The sequence below is a fragment of the Diceros bicornis genome, chromosome 29 (genome assembly GCF_020826845.1).
Source record: "Diceros bicornis minor isolate mBicDic1 chromosome 29, mDicBic1.mat.cur, whole genome shotgun sequence".
NCBI classification, from domain to species: domain Eukaryota; kingdom Metazoa; phylum Chordata; class Mammalia; order Perissodactyla; family Rhinocerotidae; genus Diceros; species Diceros bicornis.
Genome location: NC_080768.1, coordinates 35534137 through 35554918, shown reverse-complemented (window position 1 = coordinate 35554918; position 20782 = coordinate 35534137). Strand labels below are relative to the sequence as shown.

The 20782-nt window shown below is 35.9% G+C and overlaps 1 protein-coding gene across 1 annotated transcript in view; it reads right to left on the bottom strand.

Annotated features, from left to right (window-relative positions):
• ADAM9 (ADAM metallopeptidase domain 9) overlaps positions 1 to 20782 on the bottom strand; it is a 148625-nt gene that overhangs the window by 101820 nt on the left and 26023 nt on the right. The window contains exons 4-10 of the mRNA XM_058525256.1: positions 18757 to 18835; positions 11179 to 11255; positions 9716 to 9911; positions 8510 to 8575; positions 6564 to 6635; positions 4893 to 5062; positions 380 to 461 (exon numbers count right to left, since the gene is read on the bottom strand). Coding sequence (XP_058381239.1) covers positions 380 to 461; positions 4893 to 5062; positions 6564 to 6635; positions 8510 to 8575; positions 9716 to 9911; positions 11179 to 11255; positions 18757 to 18835 — 742 coding nt within the window. The remainder of the gene's footprint in view (positions 1 to 379; positions 462 to 4892; positions 5063 to 6563; positions 6636 to 8509; positions 8576 to 9715; positions 9912 to 11178; positions 11256 to 18756; positions 18836 to 20782) is intronic.

Below are 20782 nucleotides of genomic sequence, written 5' to 3'. Positions count from 1 at the left end.
CAGTCTTTACACATTTCAGTCTAGTCAGAAACTGGTGTGACTCAACATACTGATGATGGAGACGGACCCTTTCAGCAACAGATCAATTACTTTAGCACCAACAGATTATTCATGGTGGTTTATGGGAAAACAGATTCATGGTTCTAATTTAATTTTCTTAAATGGAGTCTCTATTTCCACATCCATAAAAAATGAGCTAATAAATACTAGAAAACTTAATCCAGTCTCTAGGGAAAGAACACATCTGCCACTCTAACATGTCCTTTATAATACCCAAAATATTGTTTTAAGGACTAGGGGAGGAAGTATAGAGTCAATAAATGCTTGATACTGTCCTAATGCATATGACCAAAGGTGAACATCGAAGACAAAAATGTACCACGTTAATCCCGCCTGCGTGGCTCCTTGAACACACTGTTCCCACAAATGCCATCCCTGCAGTCCCACCGAAACCTTTCTTCCTAAATGAAAAGAAAAGGTAAAAGTTTTAAATAAAATGCACTTAGGAGGGAAAAGGAACACATTGCTCCTATTTGGGTAACCTTAAACTGGATTGGTAGAACCTACAAAAACTGGGAGAAAAATGGCAAAGATAAATAACATTTTAAAATCAGAATACAAATAAGCCTTACCTCTTTTTTTAATCAAAGAATGAGATTAATATTACAAAATTCATTTTTCAGACAAATGAAGATATGTTTATCTAACAATAACCAAGTTTTTTTCCTACCTTCAGATGAAAAACCTTCCTAAAATGCATTACATTTATTTATTCAAAAATTCTAGCAAGGAGAGACAGGTAACAAACTCAGTGAACACATGCACACAGGAGGCCACAGGCAGGGAGCACAGGGAACAGAAGAGCCACAACGGCCTCCATGTGGTTCCTCGATCATCCCGGACACACTTGTACCTCAGGACCTACTCCCTCTGCCTGGAACTCCCTTCTCCAATATACACCTCCAACTCACTCCCTCACCTCCTTTAGGTCTTTATTCAAAAGTCATCTTCTCATTGAGGCCTTCCCTCACCACATTACCTACAATTTCAACCTCAGTCCTCCAATGCTTTTACATCTACCCTCCCTGCTTTACTTTTTCTCCTTACCACTTATTCCTTAACATATTTCAACCTCAGTCCTCCAATGCTTTTACATCTACCCTCCCTGCTTTACTTTTTCTCCTTACCACTTATCATTACTTAACATATTATACATACTTATTTATCTCATTTATGGCCAATCTCCTCCACCAAAATATGGACTCCATGAGAACAAGAATTTTTATCTGTCTTGTTCACTGCTACACCCCAGTGCCTAGGGTATACCCCTAATAAGTATCTTTTAAAGGAATGAATAAATCTTTATCTGGGGCACCTGACCAGCCAGGAGAAAAGGACTAGAGATCCTGGCATAAGGGGACTGCCAAGGAAACACTTTAGCAGATCACCCTAGAGTGAACCTCATAGTCTCCAAGCCCCACTCATGCACTCAATGATTCCAAAAGGCCTTTAAGTGCCCCTTTCTTAAGCACAAACAAACAACTAGTGATCATCAGACATTTGGGAAATGCTCTAACATGACAGACGGAGACCAAACAGAGGGGAAACGAGAGCTTGGTAGGTGTGATTGAGCAAGGGATGGGAGTGTGTTTGATGCCTTTTCCTTTTGGTCTTTGTAAACTAGATGGCATGCTCACTGGTATGAGGTTACTTGCAGGTTCAATTTTACTAAAAATCAATAAAATGGTCAGGACCAAGCCTTTGTGATTATGGGGCCTTAAAAATCCATTATGGCATTTTCAGTGTCTTGCTTTAAATTAACTCACATAACAAAAGAAAACAAAATAATATCAAGGGAAATTTCACCTCAGAAAAAACTGTAAGTTTTGGGTACCATCAACAATGAGGAGGGGCCGGCCCCATGGCTTAGCGGTTAAGTTCTCGCGCTCCGCTACTGGCGACCTGGGTTCGGATCCCGGGCACGCACCGACGCACCGCTTCTCCGGCCATGCTGAGGCCGCGTCCCACATACAGCAACTAGAAGGCTGTGCAACTATGACATACAACTATCTACTGGGGCTTTGGGGGAAAAAAATAAATAATTAAAAAAAAAATATTGAGGAAAGCAAAAGAAACTATATAAATTAGAACTTTTTTTTGCACAAAGCCAGCCTATCAAGCCAGAAAACTTTGAAGAAGAAGAAAATGTTTTAAATATTTTTAAGTGAGGGTTTTTCTCTAAGTTTTTGGAATGTATTTGTATTAAGTGATTTATACAAGTTTAAATTTTATTATGGTACCATGAAAACACTATGCAAAAGAAGAAAGTTTTTAAAACATATATCAGTAATATCTCAAAGACAGTAGAAAAACTATTATATCCATGAAATAAGAACTTGATGATATAAAAATATTAAGGGAGACAAAAAGAACTATTAAACATTAAAAATAAGAGAGTACAGGGGCTGGCCCGGTGGTGCAAGCAGTTAAGTGCACGCGCTCCGCTGTGGCAGCCCGGGGTTCGCCAGTTCGGATCCCGGGTGCGCACCGATGCACCGCGTATTAAGCCATGCTGTGGCGGCATCCCATATAAAGTAGAGGAAGATGGGCACAGATGTTAGCCCAGGGCCAGTCTTCCTCAGCAAAAAGAGGAGGACTGGCATTGGATGTTAGCTCAGGGCTGGTCCTCCTCACAAAAAAAAAAAAAAAGAGAGAGAGAGCAGAAAGGAAAAACTCAATAAAAAGCTTAGAAGATAATTTAAGGAAATATCCCAGAAAGTAGAACAAAAAGACAAAGAGAAGAAAGGAGACAAAAGATAATACAATTAGAGGACAAGCACAAGAAACTCAATAGCCAAGTAAAAGGAATCCCAGAAGAAATAAAGAACAAAAATAAAGAGGATGAAATCATCTACAAAATAATTTGAGAAAAATTCTAAAACTGTAGGACATCAGTTTCAAGATTGAAATTATCTACAAAGAACACAGCACAATGAGAAATCAAGCATATCATCAAAAAAACTCAGAAGCCTGGGAGCCAAGAGAAGATCCTATAAGTTTCCAGAGAAGCTAAAAAAAAAAGCCCACATAAAAAGGGTCAGAAATCAGAATGGTTTCAGGTTTTTCAATAGTAATACTGGAAGTCAAAAGACAACAGAACCACGCCTTCAAAATCCTGAAGGAAAAATATTTCATGCCTAGAATTTTATACCCAGCCAAATAATCAAAAAAGATACAAATCAAACTAGAAAGCACACCTCTGCAAGACTGAGTTACTGAGGCCCTAGGATAATCAGAGGTCAAATTGAGATAATTTTTAAATTCTGTTCTGAGACTGTGAAACACATTTTCTGACATGCAAGAGGTCAAAATTTTTTCTTTCCATATGTCTTTCCACAAGAAAAAGCCAGAAAACATGCCACACCAAAATGAGGGAGTAAATCCAAAAAAGAAGATGAAGGACATGGGATAACGGTGACAGAGAATCCAACACCAAAGAGAGGTCCCATTATCATACTGTTACTTGTCCTATGGTACCAAATTAAGTTTTCCTTATTTAAATGAATGCTCAAAAACCTTAAGAAAATATGATTCTTATAAAAGAAAATAAGCAAAAATTATTGTTCTGCCATTTCATTAATAGTACTTTTTTTTGATGTTCAAAATCATTACCTATCAGGGAAATGCAAATCAAAACTACAATGAGATATCACCTCACGCCCGTTAGAATGGCTATAATTAACAAGACAGGAAACAACATATGTTGGAGAGGATGTGGAGAGAAGGGAACTCTCACACACTGCTGGTGGGAGTGCAAACTGGTGCAGCCACTATGGAAAACAGTATGGAGATTCCTCAAAAAATCAAGCATAGAACTACCATATGATCCAGCTACTCCACTGCTGGGTATTTATCCAAAGAACTTGAAAACACCAATGCTTAAAGATACATGCACCCCTGTGTTCATTGCAGCGTTATTCACAATAGCCAAGACTTGGAAGCAACCTAAGTGCCCATCAAGGGACGAATGGATAAAGACGATGTGGTATATCTACACAATGGAATACTACTCAGCCATAAGAAACGATGAAATCCAGCCATTTGTGACAACATGGATGGACATTGAGGGTATTATGCAACGTGAAATAAGTCAGAGTGAGAAGGTCAAATACCGTATGATTTCTTTCATTAAGTAGTAGATAATAACAACAATAAACAAACACATAGAGACAGAGATTGGATTGGTGGTTACCAGAGGGCAAGGGGGGAGGGAGGAGGGCGAAAGGGATAATTCAGCAGATGTGTGTGGTGATGGATTGTAATTAGTATTTGGGTGGCGAACATGATGTAATCTATGCAGAAATAGAAGTATAATGATGTACACCTGAAATTTATACAATGTTATAAACCAATGTTACTACAATAAACAAAAAATTAAAAAAAAAAAAAAAAAAAAGAATCCACTAAGATAAATAAGTCCTGGGGAGGTAACGTATAGCATGGTGACTATAGTTAACAACACCGTATTGTATATTTGAAAGTTGGTAAGAGAGTACAAAGTTCTTATCATCACAAGTTGATAAGATTTAAAAGTTCTCATCACAAGAAAAAAATTGTAATTGTGTGTGGTAATAAGTGTTAACTTATTGTGGTAATCATTTTGCAATATATACATATATCGAATAATTATGTTATACATCTAAAACTAATACAATGTTATATGTCAATTATATCTCATTTAAAAATAAAGTCAAAAAAGAAAAAAAAGGAAATGAAATTTTCAAAAAGATAATAAACTTCATTAGTTTCCATTGAAATTTTCAATTAAATTAAAATTACAGGTTTTTTGCTTAAAAAAAAAATAGTACTTTGTTTTAAAAAAAATTACTTACAGAACTAGCTGTGCACTGTCATGTCTCCGACGTGTTATAAGAAACTTTTCCCGCCACTGTACAAAGTTCCCCAACACGTCATCAGCACCTCCAATAATGCTGATCAGGTTTCCATTTGTCCAAATTTCCAGTCCAACTAGCACAATTCGAATATTTAACATAATGTACATCTGGAAAGAAAATAGAAATAAAAGTATATAAAATATATTAAAGAATATGAGAATATCTTTTAACTTACAATGAAGTAACACAACTTACATTAAAAACAGGACTCCTCCCCTCCAAAAAAATATTTCCTTCAATATAATGAGACTCTAACCTGTCAAGGGTCTCAGTTTCCTCATTCTCAAAATCCTTTTTGTCTTCCATTCCAAAATCTGACAAACTCTGGAAATCTGAAGTTTTGGTAAATTTCGTTTCAAAACTTGCCCTAAACTAACGTGAGCCAATTTATAGTCCATATGTATCTCACTTAATGTAAATATTCATATATTTCACTACAGAAATATCAAAGAGCTTGATTACAAGGTGCTACCCCAAGATCCTGTTGGAGGTGTTACGTAATACATAGGGAACCACTGTACCTTTCTCAAATCTTACCTAAAATTCTAATTACATGTACCCTAAAGGTTTCAGATAAAGGATTATAGAACTCATATCTATTTCACAGAGATACTGTACGGAATAAATGAGTCAATAAATATAAAGCACTTGGCTCAGTTTCCAGCACATTATAAATACTCAATAGAATGCGATCACTGTCATCATTATCATCATCATTATGCTTGGTATTCATATCAGGGAAACACCTTAGAGATGAAATTATCTTATAAGAACATACATTTAATAAGTCAGACCGAGAAGGTCAAATATCGTATGATCTCCCTCATTAAGTAGTAGATAATAGCAACAACAAACAAACACACAGAGACAGAGATTGGATTGGTGGTTACCAGAGGGCAAGGGGGGAGGGAGGAGGGCGAAGGGGTAATTCGGCACATGTGTGTGGTGATGGGTTGTAATTAGTATTTGGGTGGTGAACATGATGTAATCTATGAAGAAATAGAAGTATAATGAGGTACACCTGAAATTTATACAATGTTATAAACCAATGTTACTGCAATAAACAAAAAATTTAAAAAAATAAATAAAATGATTAAAAGCCTCTTGGCAGTAAAAAAAAAAAAAAAAAAAAGAACATGCATTTAATTCTTCAATATCTCTCAGTGGATGAAGGAACTCCAAAATCTCAAGCCAAATCTTTCCCCCTCTCCCTCCCCTCCAACTCTTCCCCCCACTCCACCACACACATATTAATATTGTTATATCATGGTTTTGGAGTAGGAGGCAACCTTATTCAAAATAAGATTCTCTAAGTAAAAATTCAAAGATCTTTTCATAAATGCCAAAGTACTTTAGCCGATCTACTCTGAAGATAAAGCAGATGCTAAGATGAAATCTCTTGCTTGTCTCTGAGTCTCTCTACAATTATACTTTCTTTTCAAAATAAAAAAAAAGTTACAAAACAAACTAGAAGGTAGAACCCTGAAAGATTGAGTCATTTACGCCCTAGGATAATCAGAGGTCAAAATAAGACAATTTTACAATTCTGTTCTGAGACTGTGAAAGGATAGGAGAGAATAATCCCAGTTCATAGAAAATACAACTTACGCTATCCAAATAGTTTGCTAAACGAATCATCTCTTCTCTCACTGCAGTCTGATTTCTTCCCATCATGTCATACTGAAAAGCAAGAAAAAAAAATCATATCACCAAAGTAATTTAAGAAACACATTTCTACAATCTGTTACAACAAAGAATCCAAAAATTTCCTCTGAACCAAAAATTGAGGCATTTAGACATTCAACTACATTTCAAATTAATAAAACTAAAGGATACATTTTAGTGATACATAGGAATAAAAGAAAAACAGGTACAAGCATGAAATGAAGAATAATGTAAAAGCATTGAAGTCTTCATTTTTTCCAAATTAGTACAACTTTAAAATGAATTTTCTTCTTAATGTTCTTTTTATTCATTTTAATGCAAAAATATTTTCAAGTATTTCACAAAGGTAGAGTTTAAAACAATCAAAATGAACAGATAAAGGAATAAAGACAATTTAAAAGGTTTCCTGAACCTTTCACCCCTTAACCTAAAGACATCACCACCTAAACCATTTCTAAACTTTGGGCTAAATTAATAATGATAGATTAACCAATGTTCTCTATTTGAAACATCATATGTAGATAAAATACAGAGATATTTAAAAGTTTATTCATATTAAGCCAAATAGTCGTGATATGACTGATTCTTTTCTTTGAGATCTTGCTAAATCCAAATGACTACTATTTTAACATTATTTTAATACAACCAACTTAATAACTAACAAAAGGGAAATTTTTAAAAGAATGTATGATTTTGCTCTATGATAAGGGCATTAATATCAGAATATATCAGATCTTATCAATTAGGCATTTTATCATGATTCTCCTTAACAAGAAAAAATAATGCAACACATCTGACAATGTCTGATTACAATGGAACCATTTTTATTTTTAATCATTTTCTACCAGTATATAACAAATCCATCTGGAGAGAATAATAAAGAAAAATATTTCAAATCTCTACTTTTGTCACTTGTTCAAACATTCCACAGAAACTTTTTACCCATTATCTGGGGCAGAGTTCATGCTTGTTCATATTCCCCACGCTTTTTCCTTCTACCACTTGAGCATAATGAACCTATAATGAACAATTCTGAATACATTTCTATCACTTAATACATATGGCTTGTTTTTTTCCAACTTACACACAATAAGGGATTTTTTTTAACCATAAAAATCCTTGAAACTGTCTCTGCAGCTTATAAGAAAGGAATTGCCAATCATGTTAAGTTTCTACAAACAACTTTTTCACACAAACAACAAAGTTGGCAATAAAAGTCAGACAAAGCATTTTAAATATAATCTATATGTTAAATTATATAGTAGCTATATCTAAAACTGATAATCTTGTAAATGCTGAAATAGACTCATTTCTTTTCTTAGTTAAGGTAAACACAATTCTTAAGTATGAATAAGGAAAATCCCAGGTGCTATTCTGTACACTGAAATTAACAGTAAATGCTAAGATGAACCATTCTCCTTTTTTCCTTTCTTAAAGCATGCCAGGACCTGGAAGTTTCCCATCTCTTTAAGTGAGGTATAGGTTAGCTGAAGTTCTAGAAAGCAAAGCAATTTTATTAGGAAACAAAGCAATATCTGATTAACTGGTTTTATCACCACAGTCCTTTAAAGTCATCTGAAAAGGTCTCAAGACCCTGAAAGGCAGTACTGTTTCACTTAAGAAATTCCGCATAAGCAAATCACTTGACAGAACAGGGAAAAAAAATCTCAAGTGAAAAATAAAGTTAGAGGTAGTCTCATTTGCTACATTCAGCTTCTGGTGGAATATTATGAATCTCAAGTATGTTTAAAGGAAAAAAGCCATTTTAGTGTTAAAATTACATTTAAGAAAAATCAATACAAATATATTGTATTTTATAGTTCCTTCATGGGATGCTCACTTCTCATCTGCTTTTCATGAAAAAGAAGAAAAACTGTCACCAATCCTACCCTTTCCTTGTCTACGACAATGAACAGCTCCACATAGCGGGTCTGTGGCAGGACAGCTCTTCTTCTCTGTCAAAAACACAATCATAAAGGCAAAGGAAAAGTTAAAAGGCTGCACGATTTTCATATGTAATGATCTTACTCTAATCTCTAGTCACTTATTTCAGGTCTGTTAAGAATATCATAAAATTATTTTACTTACCACATCCTAGATCAATAAAGCCAAAAACATATTTTTTTTAAAAAGTGGTATCAGCTATTTGTACTGATCTGAGAAAAATTCTAGTTAAAGATAATACGAGTTATTCAAGTTTCCAAAGCAGAATTACTGATTTTCTAATATCAAAACTATACACACACACACACACATTTTAATAGGAAATCCCATTACTACGCTGAGAGCAAAAGAAAGAATATCCACTAATAACCTACAGCAGAAGTGAGGACAAGGCTGCCACTTTAAAAAATGACTTGTGATTTTACAGAAATTCATATAAAGTACAGAATAAGCTAAAGTTTACATGTTTTCCAATGGGTAATGTTAAAAAGAACAGTCCAACAGTCAAAAGAGTGGATAGCAGGAGAGGCGATGAAAACAATGCATAAACCAGTATGAGTTAATGAAAATATACGAGAAGAGGCACATGCCTCCTCCAACAGAGCAACATCATCTCATAGGCAGAAGGTGCATCCTGCAGATGAGGATGATCTAGTCCCAGAAACATTTCAGTCTAAGAGCCCCGTATCAAGAATAAGCCAGGGAATCCTAATGAAGACTCAAAACAGGGATACAAGCATCCCTGGAAGACATGTGAAATAATTAAAGTCCGAAAGCCCAATCTCTCTCTCTGTTTCTCCAATTGAGAGCTCAAAAATCAGCATTCCAGTTTGTGTAAAAGGTATCCAAATAAAAAATTTCTACTGCTCTCAACAAGACAGTATAATGGACTATTATGTAGCAATGATAAAAAGAAATACAATTACTGTTTAAGATTTAAGCTCTAGTTTCTAAAGCACATGGAAGCCTGACTGTATTCAACTTGGTGGCAGGAACTGCATATTGCTCATCTCTTTATCCCCTAGTACCTATCACAAGGTTTGGCACATAGTTGCCAAAGTCACAGCAATAATAAGTATTGGTTAAATGCATAAATACATGATTTTTTAAAACTTTAGTCTGAACCATGAAGAAATATATTATTTCCTTACTCGAAGTAGTTGAGTGATGCTAGGAGACTCTTCCTCTTCATCCTTTGTGGTTTCCTTCTCTATATCCTTGTTGGAAACCCCACATTTCAGAGGCTCTTTGTGGACATCATCCATTCGATACAAGATGTGCTCAAAATGAGAGCTGTCTTGCAGGGGTTCAATCCCATAACTCACATTCTCTATATGCAGCAATCCTCTAAATGTTGCATTTCACATACACAATTTTTAAGAATGAAGACAAAAGTACATGGGAAAAGGAATCAGAAAACTCGAATGCAAGTCCTAGCTCTTAACGTGTAAGAATGGGTAGCATGGTATAGAGAAAAATATAAGGCTTTAGAGTCAGGCAGACCTAAATTTCAAGCTCAAGACTGCTACTTACCAGCATCACTTCCTGAAAGTTACTTAACCTCTCTGAGTGATTACTGTATAATGGAAGGCAATACAGGGGAGCTGGAGAACCAGAGTTTGAATTCCAAATGTTTCCTACAAGTGGTGGGACTCGCAGCAAGTTCTGTAACCTCTGCTTTACTTTACATTCTACATAGGGTTGTTCTGAAAACTAAATTATTTAATAAGCAGGAAATAGAACATCGCCTGGCACACAGTAACTGTTCTACAAGTGTTAGTACTCAAATAAAGATAATCATAGCCATCTTCTTTGGTTGGTTTGAGAATTAAAAGTAATATTTATTAGGGGCGGGCCCGGTGGTGCAAGTGGTTAAGTGCGCACGCTCTGCTGCGGCGGCCCGGGGTTCACCGGTTCGGATCCCGGGTATGCACCGACACACTGCTTGGCAAGCCATGCTGTGGCGGTGTCCCATATAAAGTAGAGGAAGATGGGCATGGATGTTAGCCAGGGCCAGTCATCCTCAGGAAAAAAAAGAGGAGGATTGGCAGATGTTAGCTCAGAGCCTATCTTCCTCACCAAAAAAAAAAAAAGAGTAATATTTATTAGTTCAATCAATCATGCAACCAACCAAGCAGCACAGTGTCATACTGCCAGGCCCTCAATAAATGTTATTTTAATATTATCATCACTTCACTTGAGATGTGATACAATTCATCTGAATCTCACTTTGTTCACCTCAGTCTGGAGATAATGAGCCCCTTTTCACAAGTCATTATGAGACTTAAAGAATACAGGCGAAAATTTATAAACATAAAGTGCTAGAGAAATTTAAAGTATATTTTATTTTAAATAACAAAAATTATTTATCAGTCTCAAAAAATGAAACCTTGTCTTTAGATATTAAATTCATCCACTGTAATATTTTCCTAAATAAACATGTCAAGTATGATATCTGAAACACAGCTCTAAAGACCTTCAGCAACATCAAAGTAAAATCTATTTTTGCTAAAAAATAGATTTGTCCCCCAAAATGACTTAATTTGGAAACAGAGAGAGGTAAAGGGGCAAGAAATAGAGGAAGGAAAAAAAACTGATACAGAAAATTCCTTACCTGAGTCCAAAACAGTCGCTAAGAGCAATGGATGATTCATAAACTCCCTCCACATAGCCCCGATAATGACAATGATTCTAAATGATAAAAATTGTATTATCTTCAAACACTGTTACTTTGCTGAAAATCATCATAGAAATTACAGAGCTGACAAAACTATTTAGGGTCAGTAAACTAAAAATTTTATTTGTATTATTGGTATCTTATAATATCACATGGCATTCTTTGGACTATCTTCAGACTATCTACTATCACCCTGTAAGTACACAATGTTTAGGCAGAATTCCAGAGGATACTAAGTACAAACAGCTCTACCCCAATAACCTGTAAGCCTAGAAGCAGAACAAGACAGCATTATGTCATGTTCAACATTTTAAATCACAATCAAACCAAGAAGCAACAGCAGCCAGCTGACACCTAATTCAGAAAAGGACCTTGTGACAGGTTAATGATATCAAGGGAAAAAAATTCAGTATATGGCAAAAAAGTGATTTTGATCAGATGATTTTCTTTTCTTCCTATAGGTATAATTATTATTATTATTATTATTATTATTATTATTATTACTAGCTATACACTTCGCCATCTTTACAAATTATTTTGAGCAAGAAATTGACCAGTGGAAATACAACCTAATATCACTTACTAATATCAGATTTTTTAGTAAACAATGAGATTTTCTCATCTTTAAAACAATTACAAAGCACTAAAAAAAAAAAACCCAAGGAGTGGGGTGGGGGGCTAGTCATACCAGACATTAAGATATATCCCAAGGTCTTAATAATTAAAACAGTCAGTATGGTACCGGTGGTGCATTATTGAGAGACCAACCAGTGAAACAGAACACAAAGTCTCTAAACAGACCAAAGCGCAGATGGAACTTCATATGATAAAAGTGGCATCTCAGATCACTAGGGCAAAGATGCACTTTTTAATAAATGGTGCTCAGGCCATTGGTTAGACATTTGGAAAAGGATAAAATTAGATCCATACATCACACCATACATTAGAATAAATTCCAAATGGATCAAGAATCTAAACATAAAAAATGAAACCATACAAGAACTAAAAAACTAAAAAACATGGTTGAGGGGCCAGCCCAGTTGCGCAGCGGTTAGGTGCGTGCACTCCTCTTCAGCGGCCCAGGGTTTGCAGGGTCGGATCCTAGGCACGCACAGACGCACTGCTTGTCAAGCCATGCTGTGGCGACGTCCCATATAAAGTAGACGAAGATGGGCACAGATGTTAGCTGAGGGTCAATCTTCCTCAGCAAAAAAAAAAGAGGAGGATTGGCATCAGATGTTAGCTCAGGGCTGATCTTCCTCACAAAAAGAAAAAAAAAAAAAAACCATGGTTGAATTCCCCTTTAACCCAGGTGTAGAAAAAGGCTTTCTAACTATCACTCAAAATCTAGATGCAATAAATGAAAAGACTGATAATTTTTACTACATTAAAAAAAAGTTTTTTAAACTTCTACATGGAAAGAAACACCCAAAAACAAAGTGAAAAACAACTCACAGACTAGGAGAAAATATTTGTAACTTATATCATAAATAAAACGTTAATATCCTTAACTATAAAGAACTCTTAATTACTGAAGAGGAAAGATTAAAAGCCCAATAGAGGAAAGGAAGAAGTAAAACTGTCACTATCTGCAGATGACATGATATTATATATGGAATACCCTAAAGATTTCACCAAAAAACTATTAAAACTAATAAATGAATTCAGTAAAGTTATAAGATACAAAATCAATACATAGAAATCTGCTGAATTTCCATACACTAATAATGAACTATCAGAAAGCGATATTAAGAAAATAATCCCATTTACTAATGCATCAAAAAGAATAAAATACCTAGGAATAAATTTAACCAAGGAGGTGAAAGACCTGTACACCGAAAACTATGACATTGATGAAAGAAACTGAAAAAGACACAAATAAATGGAAAGATATTTCATGCTTATGGAATGAAAGACTTAATATTGTTAAAATGTCCATACAACCCAAAGCAATCTACAGATCCAATGCAATCCCTAAAAAATTCCACTGGTATTTTTCACAGAAACAGAACAAACAATCCTAAAATTTGTATGGAACCACAGAAGACCCCAAATAGCCAAAGCAATCTTGAGAAAGAAGAACAGAATTGGAGGCATCATGCTCCCAGATTTCAAACTATATTACAAAGCTACAGTAATCAAAACATTATGGTACTGGCATAAAAACAGACACATAGATCAATAGAACAGAATAGAGACCCCAGAAATAAATCCACGCTTATATGATCAATTAATTCACAACAAAAGAGTCAAGAATATACAATGCAGAAAGGACAGTCGCTTCAATAAATGGTGTTGGGAAAACCAGACAGCCACATGCAAGAGAATGAAACTCGACAACTATCTTACATCATACACAAAAATTAACTCAAAATGGATTAAAGACTTGAATGTAAGATCTGAAACCATAAAACGCCTAGAAGAAAACACAGGCAGGTAAGCTCCTTGACATCAGTCTTGGGGATGATTTTTTGGATTTGACACCTAAAGCAAAACAAAAGCAAAAATCAATAAGTGGGACTACATCAAACTAAAAAGCTCCTGCACAGCAAAGGAAGCCACCAACAAACTGAAAAGGCAACCTATTAAGTGGGAGAAAATATTTGTAAATCATATATCTGATAAGGAATTAATATCCAAAATATATAAAGAACTCATATAGAGAATGTAAATAGACATTTTTCCAAAGAAAACACACAGATGGCAAACACGTACATGAAAAGATGCTCAACATCACTACTCATCAGGGAAACCACAATGAGATATCATCTCACACCCTCATGCACTTCTGGGTATTCATCCAAAGAAAATGAAAACACTAACTGAAAAACATAATGCGGGGCTTAGCGGTTAAGTGCTCGCGCTCCGCTACCGGCGGCCCGGGCTTTGGGGGAAAAAAAAAGGAGGAGGATTGGCAACAGATGTTAGCTCAGGGCCGATCTTCCTCACAAAAAAAAAAAAAAAGATATAATGCACCCCCATGTTCACTGCAGCATTATTTATAATAGCCAAGATATGGAAACAACCTGAGTGTCCATCAATGGATGAACGGATACAATGGAAAGTTATTCAGTCACAAAAAAGAATGAAATTCTTGCCATTTGCAACAACATGGATGGGCATTATGCTAAGTGAAATAAGTCAGACAGAGAAAGACAAATATCATATAATCTTACTTACATGTGGAATCTAAAAAAAACAAAACCAAGCTCATAGATACAGAGAACAGATTGGTGGTTACCAGAGGTGGGAGGTGGGTGAAATAGGTGACAGGAGTCAAAAATTACAACTTCTAGTTATAAAATAAATAAGTCATGGGGATCTAATGTGCAACATGGTGACTATAGTTAATAACACTGTATTGCATATTTGAAAGACACTAAGAGAGCTAATCTTAAAAGCTTTCATCACACACAAAAAAAGTTTGTAACGATATACGGTGACAGATGTTAACTAGACTTATTTTGGTGATCATTTCACAATATATACAAATATCAAATCATTATGCTGTACACCCAAAACTACTATAATGTTGTATGCCAATTATACCTCAATTTAAAAAAAAAAATTCTTAGAGGAACAAAAAAAAAAACTTATCAAAAGAACATGAACAGACGGATTCACAAAAGAATATAAAAATGCCCTTACATATCTGAAAAGATTTTCAGTCTTTCACGATAAAGTAACAATCCATGAGCGTGCACTGATACAAATAAATGAAAAGTGCTCCCTTACAGTAGAAAGCACTAATGAATGTAGAGGCTCAATGAAATTAGGAAACCAAATCACCATGTCAACAACCAACCTAATAATAATTGATTCAGGCAAATACTAAACACTAAAACCTGTGGGTAAAAATTTGGGAAGTAACAGGATATTCACATAATCTCAAAGCATCTAACCATAATATTAATTAAAAAGGCAAAAACATAACTTTACAGAGGAGAAATCTGGCAGACAACTCCTTAACTGAATGATCAGTGTTAATTAACACTGTCAGTAAAAGGACTAATAGTAGCATATGCTTCCTGATATGATACACTGAGGACCACTCAGCATCACTTATGTGGTATTCCTGCCAAAAGTGCACAACCTGAATCTGATCGTGACTAAAGATCACACAAACTCAAACTGCAGGACATTCTACAAAAAGTTGGCCTGTACTTCTCAAAACTGCCAGTGTCATGAAATACAAAGGCAAACTAAGGATTTCCAGATTAAAGGAGACTAAAGAGACATGACTACTGAATGTAACACATGAACTTGGATTTTCTTTTGCCATAAAGTACATTATTGGGATAATGGGTAAAAAAATATCAATAAGATCTGTAAAGTAGACAATAGTACTGCTTCAATGTTAACTTTCTAATTTTGACAACTGTGCTATGGTTACATAAAAGGACTCCTTGTTTTTAGGAAATTTACACTGAAGTATTTAAGGGTAAAGGGACACCATGTCTGCAACATATTCCTAAAAGGTTCAGGAAAAAAATAGAGAAGAATGAAAGGATAAAGCAAATGTAGTAAAATGTTAATATTTAGAGAATCTAGGTGATGGGGATGCATGAATGTTTTATACTATTCATGCAACTTTTCCTGTAAGTCTAAAATTGTGAAAATAAGAAAAATTAAACAATTATACACTAAATAACACAGGCTGAATTTCAACATTTACAACTTTTCCTATAGTGGGGCAATTCACAACCACTAGTGTTTTCCTTTCTAGTGTTTTGTAGTTAAAGTCTAGCTTTGATACCGCCTTCTTCTCACTAGAGAAAAAAAATACCTTCTACTATTACAGATGAGGTAACACTTATGAGATAGTAATACAATAACTCAGCACTCAAAAATTAAATGTTGCTAGTTTCAACTATATAGTCACGTGCCTCCAAACGACATTTCATTCAATGACAGACCACACATGCAACAGTGGTTCCATAAGATTAGTACCATATAGCCTAGGTGTGTAGTAGGCTATACCATCTAGGTTTGTGTAAGTACACTCTATGATGTTTGCACAACAACAAAAGGGCCTAACTATGTATTTCTCACAACATATCCCTGTAGTTAAGTGATGCATGACTATAACAGAAGCTCTCTTATGTGACATGGCTGAAATCCGGCACTTGGTCACTTAATCTACCAACTTGATGGTATTTTTTTAATAAGTTTTCCCAGGCCTTCAATTTAGTTTAAAAAAATTGCAAATCGTACTTCATAAATTTACAAAACACCTAATTAAATTGCATGATTACAGTAAAGGTACAAACGGTATAAACAATTTTGGAAACACACAAACTGTATGCAAAAACCTCAACTAGTGGGAGCAGAAGTGCACAGAACTATCAGAGAACAGCCTACCAGCCAGCCTTGGGCAGTCGATATATTTTTCAGAGGAAACAAAGAGCATTAATTAATTAAGGGAGTTAGTTAAGAGACTTTCTAATGCATTTGCAAGGTACCCCAAAGTTCTAAGACAGCAATTTGGAGTTTTATTTCACACAGCAACTCATATAAAGTGGTTATTACAACTGTTTCTTTGTGAAAATGGCCTTGTGAAAACACTGATAATGAAAGTCAGATGATAGCTTTACAAAATTACTTTAATCTTAAATAACAGGCACTTAAAATTTCTCAGTGTAACTTAATTGCATTTTATGGACAAAAGTATATGTCATTATGATATCTGACAATCTAGCCACATACAAAAAATTCCCAGTACCAGTCTTAATTGGTATCTCAAATCTACAGTCACACTTTCATTTATCTGAACAATATTGAATAAGCAAGAAATAAGTGAAAGACTCCACCTGTCTTAGTTTGTATTTTTCAAACACCCAGGAAAGCTCAATTCCATAATAATACTTGAAGATAACAGCTGCATAAATTTCTATGTAACTGAAATCTATTTTTAGCAGTTTTAAGCATATATACTTTCAGTAATAAGAGACAATAATGATATTTACTGAGTTAAAAATTGTCAGACTGACTGTTCTAAGTATCTTACAAGTATTAACACATTTAAGCCTCCCACTAACTCCATGAGGTTGTAATTATTATTCCCATTTTAAGGTGAGGATACTAAGACACAAACAAATTTGTTTTGTTTTGTTTTGTTTTGTTTTGTTTTGTTTTGGTGAGGGAAATCAGCCCTGAGCTTACATCCATGCTAATCCTCCTCTTTTTGCTGAGGAAGACCGGCTCTGAGCTAACATCTATTGCCAATCTTCCTCCTTTTTTTCTTCCCCAAAACCCCAGTAGATAGTTGTATGTCATAGTTGCACATCCTTCTAGTTGCTGTATGTGGGACGCCGCCTCAGCATGGCCGGAGAAGCAGTGCGTCGGTGCGCGCCCGGGATCCGAACCTGGGCCGCCAGTAGCGGAGCGTGCGCACTTAACCGCTAAGCCACCAGGCCGGCCCAAGACACAAACAAATTTAACCAGCAAATAAATGATAGAGCCCCGGATTCAAATCCAAACAGTGTGTGTCTCCAGAACCCATGCCAAGAAACTCACGTCAAGAAAAAAAAATGCCTTTTTAAGATCACTGCCTTTGTCGAGTGGCAAAAATCATATGGTCTTTGGCCTCATGCCATAGTAATCTTTGGACGGGTGACTGGATACATGGATGGATGGATGGATTATTTGTGATCTGTTTTATGCTATCATGTAAAGTTAAGCTCGTCTACTAATTTGCTATTAAACAATGGACAAACAGAATACTAAGATAAAAGAACAAGAAAGAGGACCAGAAAAGGAAAGGGCTAAGTCAGTATTTCCCTTTTTTTCTAGGTACCAATAATTAATCTAAAATAAAGGTTTTGCCTTCTGTTTACTGGAAGAGTGCTGCAAAAGTGCATAACTAACATAAACAATTCAGCCTAGCAAAACTTTACAAAGCTCAGGTGAAAAATAATATATGCTTAATGGGAACAAAGACTTCTCACGAAAGCTATTGCAAAAGAAAAAAATACATAACACCTAACTGCCAAAAAGGACAGTGAAACACTCTTCCTGAACAAAATCAGAAATGTTTATGCTCTAATTAAACAATATATGAAGCCAAATTCTACATCTGCCAACTATTTCAAATATTTGTTTTTTCTTTAGTGTTTGTTCTTTACTAACAAATTAGTACTAATGGCAAGTCAAACAGTTTAATACGGAAGTAAGATGTGCTTTTGGAGATATTAACTTTCAGCAAAAAAAAATCTATTTTCAAAATATATCAAACATTCCCCCTTCATAATCAGTAACAATTATCGTTAAATAGAAGATTATTTTCCTGGTCTTTAAAAAGACACTTGAATACTGAGTACCCAGAGAGCTCTAAGGTACAGTTTAGTCAATGTAAATGGCAACACCACCCCCATCCAGGACAACTCCATGTATCATAATGTCAAAGGTGGCCCTCGGAGTTTCGCGATGTAACAGTACTGAGTACCTGAACCGAATTCATTTTAAAATTATAATTGTTTTAAATTCTACTCTAGGATCAAGAGGAAAATATATTACCTGTGTATCAGGATGGTCAGAGATCAGAGTCCCTTCCTTGTCGTAGGTATAAACTACAAAATCTTTGGGCAAAAGGTCTCTGGAAGAGGAATAAAATACACCATTTAAAATTATTTTAAATTTAAACAATTCAAACATACAGTGGCACCTGGAAATCCAGCAAAATTACTTATAGGGTGAACGAAGGGGTCATTACTGTCTTGGACAGATCAAGGCTTCTGATGGCAGATCCAACAATCGAAGAGGTTTCTCTCTTTTGCAATAAATTGAGAAATGCGGACAAGGGCATTGTCCTTCCAAGAAAGAGAGGGAAAAAATAAAGTAAGAAGCAACAGTGAGACAGGTGTGCACAGGCCTGGTCCAGTCATCTTGGGAAAGCTGTCTCCATCAGATGCCGTCCACTACAATTCCTGGAAATCTTTAATTTCAGGTCAGAGTGTGCAGGTCCAGTCAGGGTTAGCTGCCTTCTTTAGGTGTAACACATGAATCCAAGAGTTTGTGAATGTCTGGAGTTTGGCAGCACAAGAGTTAGTGAACAGTATCTGACAGGGGCCTTTCTAGCGAGGCTAGAGAGAGTACTTGTGGAGGTGTCTTTTTCAGTAGACAAAATCTCCAGGCTGCAGAGTGTGTTGTTTGGGGTTTTTGTCTCCCAGGAGCACGCTGTGAAAAGACTGCTCTACTAAAGCATGGTTATTTTCAACAAAAGCAATTAGGTCTTCATGATATTGAAGTATGCCTCCCTTTATCGGCTGTGGATTAAAAGAAGCAGGAGCCAAGCACATGGGATGTCCAGTAATTATCTCAAAAGGTACGTTTATGAGTCCCGAAATGGGTAGACCTAAGATTTAGAAGAACCAGTGGCAGTGCTTCTGGCCAGGGTATCTGGCGGGTTTCTACAAACTTCGCCAAATGAGTCTTAATAACACTGTTAGTGTGCTTGACCAGACCAGAAAACTGAGGATGATAAGCACAGTGAAAGCACTGCAGAACTGGCCAAAACTCCACAGAGCTGTTGAAGTACTTGACTGGTGAAATGAGTTCTTGGTCACCATGAAGTTCGAGGGGGCGTTCTTTTCTAAAGTTCGAGGGTTAATCTTTTCTAAAAGAATTTTAGCCACAGAAATAGCAGTGGCCTGTCTACAAGGGAAAGCTTCAGTCCAGTGAGAAAACACACAGGCCACGACCAAGACACAGTTATATCCATGAGACGGGGGAAGCTGTATGAAATCCATTTGCCAAATCTTGAATGGTACACTGGGCAATTTAAAGTGTCCGGGAGCGGTGAAGACAGGTTTTCTTGAATTGTATTTGGGACAGGTAGGGCAAGCAAAATAGGCACCTTCTTCGGCCTTATTAATATTTCCCCACCAGTACTGATGCATAAAGGTTACCATTTTATCAGTGGACCAATGATTCAAGGCATGTATGGTGGTTAGCAATGGGAACTTGAGACCCTCCAGCAGGACTGGGTTGCTATTTGGCCTGAACCATTTTATCAAACCAACAATTGTTGAATTTCCAATCTTGTTTTTTCCTTCTCTGAGGCCAATTATTGGGCTTCTCTAGCCAGTTCTCTTAAGTTATCATTTGGGGAAATATCCCTTTGGACAATGACAGAGGTTCCTTTAAGGGCTGCATTCCTTGCAGAAGTGTCAGCAAGGTGACTTCCTTTAGCTTCCAAAAAAACAAGCTTAGAATGTCCCAGGATCTTAATAATAGCTAAAGCAACAGGTAAAAGTAAAGCATTCAATAATTCCTGCCCATAAAGGCCATTTTTAATTTTATTTCTGCCGGAAGTAAGGAAATCACATTGCTTCCACAACAGTCCAAAATCATGAGCTACTCTAAAAGCATATCTACTATCAGTATAAATATTGGCAGTTCTGCCCCTGGTTAGGCTGTGGGCCCATGTGAGTGCATACAATTCAGCTTGTTGAGCCACAGTAGCCAAAGGCAAAGCTGCTGCTTCACATCAAAAGGTGTTGATACTGCATATCCAGGACAGTATTTGCCATTTCACCCTTTA